Below are 12120 nucleotides of genomic sequence, written 5' to 3'. Positions count from 1 at the left end.
ATTATAAATTATTATATCATATATAATATTTGTTGATTTTTATATCTATCACAATTTTTTATTATTTCATTTGTTGGACTGTCTTGTCACCATCCCGCAAAAAGTGAATTAATCTGTTTCGCTCCGCATTTTAGTATGGGTTAAAATTGACAATCCATTTCATTTTTTTATCAGGTTGTGAAGTTGGCCCGCCAAAATCAAAATATGAAGAAAAAATAAATAATAAATATATTTTAATTAATTTTATCTTTTTATTAATATTAAATAATAAATGCTTACTAAAACATTGAATGCATTATCTTAAATTTTGAATAATAATTTATTTAGTCAAAAAATAAATTAAGGTGACGATTTATTTGAATGTTTTCTGTTTTTATTTTCAAAGAAAAAAATAAGAGTGAAAATATGTTTGTTTAATATTTAGAAAATATTTTCTCTAAAAATATTTTCAAAAACAAACCAAAACTGAAAATAACAAATAAATGTTTTCAGCCTTTTATGAAGAAATGAAAACATGGTGACACCTTAAAGTACTTTTTTCTCCATACATCTTTTTTAAATCTTGGAAATTTGAATGTGAAAATAGAAAATAAATACTCAGACTAAGCGTCTCCTAATTAAAAATAAAAAATATATGTATAGAATATGAAAATAAATATTCTTTTTTAATAAAAGGATAGGTTGACGGGTTGGGTGTTCCACTTTTCTCTCAATCCATATTTTGGATGGGATAATCGGAATGGGTTGAAGTTGATTGGTGGTTTGAAACTCCCAACCTAGCCCGCCAAAATGAGTTGGCCCAATGGGTCCAAGCCGTTTTGTCCCAGCTTTGAGTGAGACTATTTTGTACTAATATCATGGTTTAAAAAAATTAAATTTTTTTAAAGGATCATAATTTTTTATTGAGTAACAATTTTCAAACTTATACTTACAAATTAAACTCAATAGTAGCATGGAGTATAATTTCATTAATTTGTTCTTATATTACATTGATCTCTCTCAATTTCCATATTAATAAAATAGATTGAAGAGGTGCGTTCATAGAAAGATTTAACAATATTAAGGGTAAATAGTCATTTTAATATATAATTTGTTGACAAATACGTCCTTCAAAGATGAAAATACAAAATTTAGTCTTAGAAGTGTAAAAAGTAAAATAAATATATCCATCTGTTAACTTTCGTCTGTTACCGTTAATAAGATAGTCTACGTGACACGGAAAAACAAATTTGTCAGTGAAATGATTAACAACATGGTCATCTATAATTGTCAACATTTGTCATATAATATTTTCTTGACTTTTCGTTTTTTCACTAGGAATATGAACGGGTAAATAGGTTATCTTTGTCTTTGAATGTGTAATTCGCTGACAAATGCGACCCTAAAAGATGAAAATATAAAATTTAGTCCTTGAAGACAAATATGTTCGGTCGTTAACTTTCGTCCGCCACGATTAATAATAAAATAATTAAGAATTGAAGAAATGAAATATGAGATATATTTATCTTTTATTTATAATAAATTGTGACTAATTATTATAATTTGAAAAAATTTGTAATGATTGATACACTATTACAATATTTATTTTGGTAAACCAATATTAACATTTTCATTCAACAAAAAAATGACTGATTTGCATCTAATCTCACTAGTATCGTCACGTTGACAATCATTTTAATGATAAATTTATCACTATATGTCACATGAACTATCTTTATTAATGATAGTTAACCATCGAATATATTTTTCATACTTTTTATAATTTTAAAGGTTAAATTTTATATTTTCATTTTACATATTTACGAATTACGATAAATAAAAAATTGACTATTTAGTGATATTAAGATCAGATAGCAATAATCTAGTTAGAGTGAGTCACAGCTGGGTGAAGACGTGGATATAATAACCTTAGTATCACTCTCTATCCACACAGGAGGGAGGTGAGGGACTGATGACTGAGATAGCGGTGATTCAATTGCATCATCACAATCACAACATTGCTTATTGACATTCATATCCTCTCATTCTCTCTCTTTTTCTTTCTCTTCAATTCCAAACCTATGGCGGATCAGAGCCCCAAACCAGAGACCTTCGAACTCAACAATGGCAGCATGCAAGTCCTCCTCAGCAATCTCGGCTGCACCATCATCTCCTTATCCGTACCCGGAAAAGATGGTCCTTTTCCGTTTCATTTTCATTTCCATTCAGTGCTATTTGCTGATTTATGACATGCTCTCCCTGTTTTTTCAAGGATTGTTATCCGACATCGTTCTTGGCCTAGAATCTGTTGAATCCTATCAGGTCCCATTCTTGCAATTCTTTTTGTAAAATTCGGGCGTTAATCGTAACGGGTAGTTTTGTTATTGCTTGGATAGGCTTAATTGGTTGATGGGCATCAAATTTCACTTTTCAACATTCTACCTTTCATGTTGAAAAAATGGAATGATGGATGGCCTCTGAGAAACTATGGAAGTGATCTGTTGTGACTCCAATGTGTCTATTGTTATTCTTATTTTGTCAAATTTTATCATTTTTTATAATATTAGTTTGGTCAATGAAGAAGATTTTGCATTAAATTATTCAAATGAGAGTGACAATATACATTACCGATCTCAAACATGTAAAAAAGTTGGAGTTTAATTTCCATACACTTTCATTAAAGTAAATTTTTTTACATTCATTGTCAACCAATAAAAAATCTTCTTGTTGGAGATGTTTGGGCCAAAATAGTGCATGTAAGTAGGGGCAACCCTCACTTCATAGCCTATCCTAGTGGCTGTTTGGGCCTATTGAGTCCCCGTTATCGAATTATCCGCAGATGTTTAGTCTTGTAAATTTCACACTTGAGATGTCCAGAGTGAGGATGTGTGCTCGAAATCCCACATTTCAGGTTGACATCTCAGATATGACTATTAAAGTAGTAGTTCTTATAAAAAAATCTTTATGCGGTCAGTGTACTCCAATCTAATTCAAAAAAAATCATCAGGATTATGTAATCTTAACTGTCCATGAATGGTTGGATGATCAAGATTAGCTTTCCTTGCTTCGTGTATTATGTTTATACTTTTCAGTTTTCTTCTGATGGTTGATTTACTGAATTTTTGTTGCTTGCAAGCAGAAAGGTCTCGCTCCTTATTTTGGTTGCATTGTGGGCAGGGTTGCAAACCGAATTAAGGATGGCAAGTTTACACTTGACGGGATTCAATACTCTTTGCCAATCAACAAACCCCCAAACAGTCTCCATGGTATCAATTCTATGTTTGCTTAGTCTTCATTGTGTTGTATGTTGGCCAGGAGGTTAAATTGGTCAATTGTGGATTGTGTAGTTAAACTAATCCTTTCAGCTTTCCCAGTCCATCTATGATGATATAAATCTAAAAAAAAAAAGTTTTTTTGCCATCTGAAGTACTTGATCATGAAATTGAAATGCTTGTATTGAAATATATGTATTCGATCAGGGGGTCTGACTATAATGATTATGAAAATATAAGCTATTATTTGAACATGTCTATCTGACCATTTCTTCCATTCTGTTGAAAATTAACTTCGAAAATAAAGGCAATGCACGAATGGATTTGTCATGGACTTGACCAATACAACATTATCTGTTATTCTCAATAATTGTGGACTACCAAATGATAATGGATAGATGTTATTGTGTGCTGTTTTTGCTAATAATATGATTCTGAAATGGAGTTTGAAATAACATCTCAAATGTTTTCTAAAGAAAGCAAGCAAATCACACTCTTACAGTAATCTATGAATTTTGTTTGCTGTTTTCCTGATCTCCTATCCCCTGTCCAAATTTCAGGTGGAAATGTTGGGTTTGATAAGAAGGTATGGGAGGTAGTTGAATATAAAAAAGGAAATACCCCCTCAATCACTTTTAGGTGCCACAGTCATGATGGAGAGGAAGGTAGTGTCTATTCTTTATTTCTCCCTCACTTTTAAGTATCATCATGTTCTTCCTTTAACATTCCTGAAACTTTGGTTTTAACCGTGTCAAGTGGTGACGTATGCATGTAGCCGACCTCACCTAATAAGATAAGACTTTGTTGTTGTTGTTGTATGCTCTTCCTTTCCCTTTATTTGGACTTTTGTTTTCTGTTATATAAGGTTATCCTGGGGATGTCACCGTTACTGCAACTTACACGCTCACCTCAAGCACAACTCTGAGGCTTGACATGGAAGGTGTGCCGAAGGACAAGCCCACCATAGTTAACTTAGCTCAGCATACCTACTGGAACTTAGCTGGTCACAACTCAGGGAATATACTTGACCATTCAATTCAGCTATGGGCTAATCATATCACTCCTGTCGACGAGAATACAGTGCCAACCGGTAAAATCATGCCAGTGAAGGGTACCCCTTTTGATTTTACGTCTGAGAATAGAATAGGCAACACCATTAGTCAGGTTGGACTGGGATATGACCACAATTATGTGCTTGATTGTGGGGAAGAGAAAGAGGGTTTGAGACACGCTGCAAAAGTGAGGGATCCATCAAGTTCAAGAGTACTTAACTTGTGGACAAATGCTCCTGGTGTCCAATTTTACACTGCAAACTATGTTAATGGTGTTCAAGGAAAAGGAGGTGCTATATATGGAAAGCATGCCGGGTTATGTCTGGAGACACAAGGATTCCCTAATGCCATAAACCAGCCAAATTTTCCATCTGTTGTGGTTCGTCCGGGTGAGAAGTATCAACATACCATGTTGTTTGAGTTTTCCCTTGAGTGATGTTTGTTGGAGTGGCATAACAATGGGGTAGACATCTTGTTGTGCATATTATGTTTGCGTTCAAATAATTGAATGACCATTTCATTGTCCAAGTCGTGTTGTTTTATCACTCCTGAATGTTGACATTATATTGCAAAATGAATCCATCTTTCTAAGAATCAGCAACATCCATCTCTTTAACTATAGATTTGAGTCTTGTTAAACGGAAAATTTGTGTTTCTTACAATTCAATGTATACCACATGAACTATTAGCCAGTTTGAGTTAGATTATTACTTCCACCACAACCGCATCTGCTATAAGGGGCTAAGGACTTCTTTTAATTGGAGGTTGAAAACGTGTACAAGAGTACAGAGCATTCTTACTAGACCCCATAACATTCCATCAACGTTGCTGGATTGTAAGATAAGTACAAGCATAATATTTTAACAAATTATAATTTCAATTTTCTTAAAATATAAAATGTTTTACTTGAGTTCAATGTTTTTCTCCATTACCTTTTTTTGTTTTCATTTATTCTTATCGATGATATATATAACATGAGAATAATTTTAAATCCTCCAATAACAACTTAATTTTTTTTTTATTAACTGAAGAAATTATTGAATACTTAAGACTCGTTCGTTGATAAGTCTTAATAAATATTGGAAACACCAAACAAGTTACAATGTTTTCAAAGTTTTTTATGTTTCTAAAATATTAAATACTTACTTTTTCATTTAATTTTTACTTAGGAGGTTATATGTACTTTTTTTACGGTAAGGAAGTTACATGTTTATTATTTTATGTTTTTAAATTTGAGAGACTTGTTTGGCAAAATTCATCTTTGATCCCTTGAGTTTAGAATTGAATTTTTTTTATCTTAATTTTTCGATTCATCCGAAAAAAAGAATTATGACCAATCCAGAATTTGATGGGAAGTTAAATAAAGTCGGAAAAAAAATTATTTTTACAAAAAATTAATAGAATTGAACTTGTCATCCATATTACTTGACCCATTTTCATTTTAAGTTAGGCTAACTCCTAACATAGTTAACAAATTGAGATATTATCATTCATTACTTGATGTTTTTGTTCCATGTAGCCTAATGGTAAAACATTATAAAGACTAAAATTAAATTTTTACATCCATTCTGTAAAAGAAAGAAAAAACCCTAAACCTTTCCATATTTAGAGGGATAAAGATCAAGACTTTTACATGTTTTGAAGGACAGAAAATACTTTATCAATATGTAAAAATAAATACTTTTTATATATCTGAGTCTTCATCTTTCATTTTGTGAGAATGGATTCTCTCAATATATTCTCAATTTCAATGCATTATGTCTATGTGACTTTCCCTAAACAAGGTATTTTATATTCTCTCATTTTTTTATAAAAAGAATTGCCAAAATTTAGTCAATTCTGATTTATCTAGTTATCGATAATTAAAACTTTCCACATCTAAAACTTTAGATTTCAATTGTATGAGTGTGTTCTAAAAAATATTTTACCTAATTTCTAATCTTTTTTTATTGGTTAAAAAACTTGTTTGATTGTTTCATAAATGAACTTTTTTTAATAACTTCTAGTATTTTGTTGGACACTACCTGAAATAACATTTTTTAAAATGCTAACTTCTAACTTTTTATATTTATTCTTTTCTGTTCCTGAATATTTATTAAATTTTCTTTTTAATCTTTTCTATTTAAAATAAACTTTTATTATTTTTATTATTTATATAATTTTATATTTTTCAACATATAATTCTATCAAACACTTTTGATTAAATAAAATAATTTTTTAATTTTCAGTTAACTTTTCAATTTCTAACTAGTTTTTCAGTTAGTTTTCCAACACAGCCATATATCTAACTAACAAGTTTTTTATGCATTGTACAATTATTTTTAATTTTAAATAAAAATAATTTAAAGAGAATAATAAACATTTCCGTTATTAATAATAAATATTCTATTGTATTAAATAGAAACAAATCAAAGAGATAAGATTTTTAAAACAACAAAAAGTTACTACATAAAGTTTTAAAATCAAGAATTATCTTTATTAATATAGTACATTGAAATTTAAAAACTGAATTGAAATCATAATTAATTAAGATAACAATAATCTTAAATTTTAGTAGTATAAAAAGAAAGATATCTTCAATTTAATATATAATAATGTATTAAAGTTTAAAATTTAAATTAAAATAAAAAATAGTACTTGCCACCTCTCTCACTAGTGTTCTAGATCCACCCGTGATAATTTTTAAAATAACTACCATTTTCTATCAGAGTGAATCGCTTAGTTTGGATCCAGAGATTAAGAAATGTTTCTCAATGCAATGCTGCAGTAAAAGATTGAGCTACATTACATGAAACTTGAGAAGTCAAATACCCAATTTACTCAAACCTATCTAAAATGTTGCATGAGTAAAGCCATGTTCCATATTTATCCACATATTCATATTTTGATAAACCACACAATTAAATCATCTTACTTTGTCCGAACCAACTCAAGCAGTAATGTTTCCATTGCCAGCTGAAAGTTCACATAAAGAAAACTGCTAGTCAGAAACACGTCTTTGCCAGCTTAAAACAAAACGATACTTCAAAGTGAAGATTAATAAATGATCACAAATCTAACAATGGACCTGAACCTACCCATAGTCTCGGAGTTTTGGCGTCAGATTTTTTGTGCAGTTTACTTAGCTCTGACTGAAAGCTTATAACGATGGCAACTTTGAACTCAACTGAGAAGGGACTGCATGAAAAAAATAGCATTAACATCAAACTTAGTCGATTCAGTATGCAATAAGTTTTACATGCACAAAGTAATTCATGAAAAGATATTGATGAAATTATAAGTGCTAAACTCAAAAAAGTTTTAGTGGTGTGGTTCTCCCAAGGTTCTTTAATATAGAATCAACATGTACAATAAGTCTGTGTGTGTGTATGTTCAGTTTTGGATGTACCACAACTCTTAGGAAAATTGAAATACATTGGAGGAGAATTCATCGTGGAAAGGACATACCCAGCTAAGGTTGTTGGACAGGTCAAAAGGCGTGGTAGTATTACATAAATAGGCAGCGTCAAATTACGGCACACATCTCCATCTGCTATCTGCTAAATAAAAAGAGAATTAACAGCTTATTTTGAATTGACATGTATGATTTAATACAAATACACCATCACTTGCCTGTGTTGTTTGGACCAGAGAGGTTTCGGTCACAATTTTCTCCCCAAGAAGAACGGACTCAACTCGAAACAACTGAATGTCAATAGAATGAATTGGAACTGCAGATGTTTCTACAGTTAACTCACCACTAATAGGACCAGACAAAGAACATTGAGTAGAGATTTTTCCTGTCACCCGAAATCCACCTATTCAAGAATATCTTTGTTGCATGAGCCACATGACCTTTTCTCATTGATGGGTTTAGTGTTTACATAACACAATTCAACTTTTCAAGTGCACAACTAATGCATTTTTCCTATGATGTAACCACAGCAAGTTTAATACAACCACAGCGAACATGTTTACCTATTGAACTATTGAAGGTAAATCAAAGTACCAGATTTTAATTCAGGAAGTAGAGGATGCCTTTGAGTGTCTTGGGTAATGTAAAAGATTGCCATCTCTGGAGAAAGTGGTTGTTGTTGAAGATCAGCTGAATTTTCTACAAAAAAAAAGACTAGTAGTTTAGTACTTCATTGATTCACATATAAAAATAAAGAATAAAGATTTGGACCTAACACAATCATACCTTTATCACTTTCAACAATGAACTCCATTGTTGCTGATAATGATTTATGCAAGTATCCACGAGATATATCTACAGTTGCCAAATACTATAGAGGCTATCAATCACCAACCTTCTAAATTATGGAAAAATTAAAAAAAAAAATGAAGAGAAATAAGCTTGCAAAAATATTTAATTGTGATACTTTGGCAATGTAACTATGGCCTCACCAAACCTTGTTACCAAAATATTGTGGCAATTTCATGTTCAGTGTGTAAAAATAATTTATATTGGCAGCAGATCAATTTTAAACTCTTCAGTAAAAGAAGAGACGAAGAACAATACTAGGACTGTAGAACAATTATAACTCCATCATAAAGATCAGTTGCCCAACAAAGCACTTTCTAAGAAGATTTTACCTGGATACTAATATTTGCACCATGGAAAGTCTCATAAAATCTTTCTAAATTTTCATCCCGCTGTCTAAGATTCACTGAGAATGGTATCTGCCACAATGATTGCAAAACTTACAATGAATATTAACAAAGAAAAGAACTCAGACATAGCTTACATAAACAAATTTTGATGTGCTATTTCAAACTGTGAGACAGAGATTCCAATTAGATTAGCAAAACTCTGAAATCATATCAAAAGTATTCTAAACCACTTAATAGCATATGCACACATATAAATGAGAACAGACAGAAAATGTAAAGAATGACGCAGCCAGTTTCTAAATAATGAAATAATCGAAAAGGTATGATACTTTAGTGCTTAAACCCTCTTCAACTTTAAATTTCATTGCTTTTACCTAAATGAATTTAGATGAGAAAAGACACATTTGATGGGTAAATTCACATACCAGAAAGAGCTACCAAATATAATGTATTAAACAAATATTAAAGCATCAATTGAAATCTTATGGCTTACAGTTGGATGCCTGTCCAGAAATCAGATAATGATATTGAAGAGAATTTCACCATAATTATGTGATCCTCTATGAGAATCACATGCCAGTTAAGCCTATTTGTTTTTAAACTTGTTTTCTTATTTAGATGCTTTAATGACATAAAGTTAACAAAACACCAAAAATAAAAATTTAATAAAATAAAACTCTCATCTGAGTAGCTCAATCTTTTTTTCAGGAGACTGCAGATAATAGAATATTTTGTAAGCGTGTAAGATTTATCTCGACAAACACCAGAAAAGAATTCTACTCAAGTAACTACACAAAATAAAACTGCTTTAAATAGACAATATTTGGTTCATTTGCTATTGATACACTACCTCCGATGTACCCGAACCAATCTTTCCAGAAGATTTAACCTCAATGGTCCTATTCCTGTTACAAGCCAATCACAAGAATCATGTATACTTGTCCTAATGTGAGCCAAAGAATTTACAAATATCATGAAGCAATAATTTCAGATTTTTTTCTCTAACACCAGTAATTTCCTTACAAGCTAAAGTTAGCTATAGAGCATCCAGAATGAAAGTGATGGATAAAAGGTACAATTAAAACTTCCACCATGAAAAGAAAATGATATAGAGCATACATTCATGAAGGTTTACCCACTTCAGATAAAATGACATGTACTATAAGTGGATTATAGCCAGGGTAGGAAGAGCAGATGAAATCCCATTACAAAATTCAGATTGATCTGACAAAAATGCAGATTGATCTGAAAAAAATGCAGAGTTATCTACAAAATATGTAGTTATAACTTATAAGGATAACTGCCATGGTTTACTTATCCAAAGAGACCATATGTTTGGTCAATTGAATACGGTAGAAAACATTGTCAATCATTTAGATATGCCTCTAGGCCAAATTTTTAAAATAAAAGAAAACAATAACAGTGAACAGTTACAGTATACCACTAAATAGGATCTCCAACATCACAATACTGAATTAATAATATGGTCTTTTTGAGGCAACATTGCATTATCTTTGTATAACTAAAACATATCCTACTCTGCTCGTCACTTACACACAAAAGTTTATATAAAAAAAAAACGCACAATTAGTAATTTCCCCATGTATACACATCAGTTATTTTGAAAAGTTATTTGTTCATCGATTCCAAGTAAACTTACACAATTGGGATGGGCTTAATAACACCATAGAATGACTCAACAACCCCAGCTGATCCTCCACGAACCTTCAACATGGCATCAAAACAAGTTTCAAAATAAAAACTCAAAACAACTGACATGATTAAAACTAAAAACCCAATAAGATTTCCCATTTAGCTTTAAAAAAAAAAAGGGAGTGATTTCGAGCACAAAATTTGCATCTTTCCATCATTTTCTGAACAATGAAACAAGAGGGTACCTGCAAGTTAACGGATCCTTTGACAGTAAGGCGAATTCCATAGTGGGAAATTGAAGACTGAGTTTTGACAATGATTTTGCCTTCCAGAGCTTCCTGGAAATTCAAATCATCAACAATGTTTACAGAGAGAGAGATGTGGGTAAGGCAAGGTAAGGTTTTACCGAAGGGCGATAGATACGATTGGAACGAGAGAGCTTGAGTTCAACGGACATGGCTGGCAACTCCCTACTCAGTACTCACTAAGTTTAACAGTTTTTGTCAGGAGAATCATTTCATTCTCATTAACATATTTTGCTTTCTCTTCTTCTCTCAGATTTATTCTGAGATGTATTTGGAGATTAGGTTAAAATTTATTTTACTTCCTATATTTTAAAAAGGTTTACAATTAGTAGACTTTTTTTATTTTTTATTGTTTTGAGAATTTTTAATTAATTTTTTAAACTATTAAAATTTGTAGTTGAATCATTTTTCATATAAAAAAGATTGTAATTGGATATTAATATTTACAATTAGTTTATGAAGGTTTGAAACTTGTGGAAAAATAACAATCAGTTTTACAAACTCTAAGGATTGAATGCAAAAAAATATAAAAGAAAAAAAAACTCAATTATAACTTTTTAGTTTAAGAAACTAATTAAAAATTCTCAAAAACTCCATCGACATAATAATTTAATAATCCTTTAAAAACAATGGCTGAAATATAGTAAACATTTTAATCACTCATTTAGTATTCATAGTTAGACAAACTTTATTATTTAGTCTTTGCATTTGAAAACTTTTTTTTCAGACTTACACTTGAGAACTTGTTGCATCGTTTCGCTTTGATATTCATGCCATGTAATTTCATTAACTATAGGTTCTCTTACATTACCACAAAATAGAGATTGACAATCTAAAACTGCCAAAAAATTTCTAATGATCGTTAAGCTACTAGAAATTTGAAAAAGAAAATGTTTACATGACACATTGCCTTCAGAGGTAATTTTTGAAGGTGGTGTTGGTGGAAGCATTACTTGATCTAGAAAATGAAGTAAAGGGACAACTTTTATGTTTCTAAACATGTTACACAACAAGATTAAAACATGATATAAGTTTATGCTAATACAAGAATTGTTAACACAAATCGCTACTCGTAAGCTACCTCATATTGTCTATGATGCATGTTTAAACCTTGAGATTCTCCATTTTGAGTCAATGATAATTAGTTTAAGAGAATTTAAAATAAACGGAACCACCAAATAAAAGGAAAGAGGAAAAATAAAAGAAGAAAACAGTCGAGGAAAGGAGAAGAACGAGGAGTAAGAAACGAGAAAGGTGTTGATAGGG

General features: G+C 30.8%; 2 protein-coding genes across 4 annotated transcripts; one reads left to right on the top strand and one right to left on the bottom strand.

Moving 5' to 3' along the window:
* The first annotated feature begins 1886 nt into the window (after positions 1-1886).
* Positions 1887-4922, top strand: LOC114418683 (aldose 1-epimerase). Of its 2 annotated transcripts, XM_028384152.1 has the most exons (5): positions 1889-2175; positions 2252-2301; positions 3119-3245; positions 3812-3916; positions 4117-4922. In XM_028384152.1, exons 1-5 carry the CDS (start codon positions 2061-2063, stop codon positions 4737-4739), a joined length of 1020 nt encoding a protein of 339 aa, XP_028239953.1. In that variant the 5' UTR covers positions 1889-2060; the 3' UTR covers positions 4740-4922. The 2 variants fall into 2 exon arrangements, with proteins under 2 accessions (XP_028239951.1, XP_028239953.1); XM_028384150.1 differs by having other exon boundaries at positions 1887-2301.
* Positions 4923-7025: 2103 nt separating this feature from the next.
* On the bottom strand, positions 7026-11123 carry LOC114418682 (Down syndrome critical region protein 3 homolog). Of its 2 annotated transcripts, none has more exons than XM_028384149.1 (11): positions 10956-11123; positions 10795-10887; positions 10557-10621; positions 9747-9801; positions 8879-8965; positions 8484-8552; positions 8321-8396; positions 7916-8100; positions 7751-7839; positions 7381-7480; positions 7026-7258 (listed from the first exon to the last, which is right to left on the bottom strand). In XM_028384149.1, exons 1-11 carry the CDS (start codon positions 11004-11006, stop codon positions 7214-7216), a joined length of 915 nt encoding a protein of 304 aa, XP_028239950.1. In that variant the 5' UTR covers positions 11007-11123; the 3' UTR covers positions 7026-7213. The 2 variants fall into 2 exon arrangements, with proteins under 2 accessions (XP_028239950.1, XP_028239949.1); XM_028384148.1 differs by having other exon boundaries at positions 8292-8396; positions 8484-8568; positions 10956-11120.
* Between the last annotated feature and the right edge of the window lie 997 nt (positions 11124-12120).

The sequence above is a fragment of the Glycine soja genome, chromosome 7 (genome assembly GCF_004193775.1).
Source record: "Glycine soja cultivar W05 chromosome 7, ASM419377v2, whole genome shotgun sequence".
Taxonomy (NCBI): Eukaryota; Viridiplantae; Streptophyta; class Magnoliopsida; order Fabales; family Fabaceae; genus Glycine; species Glycine soja.
This window is presented reverse-complemented; position numbering and strand designations above follow the sequence as displayed.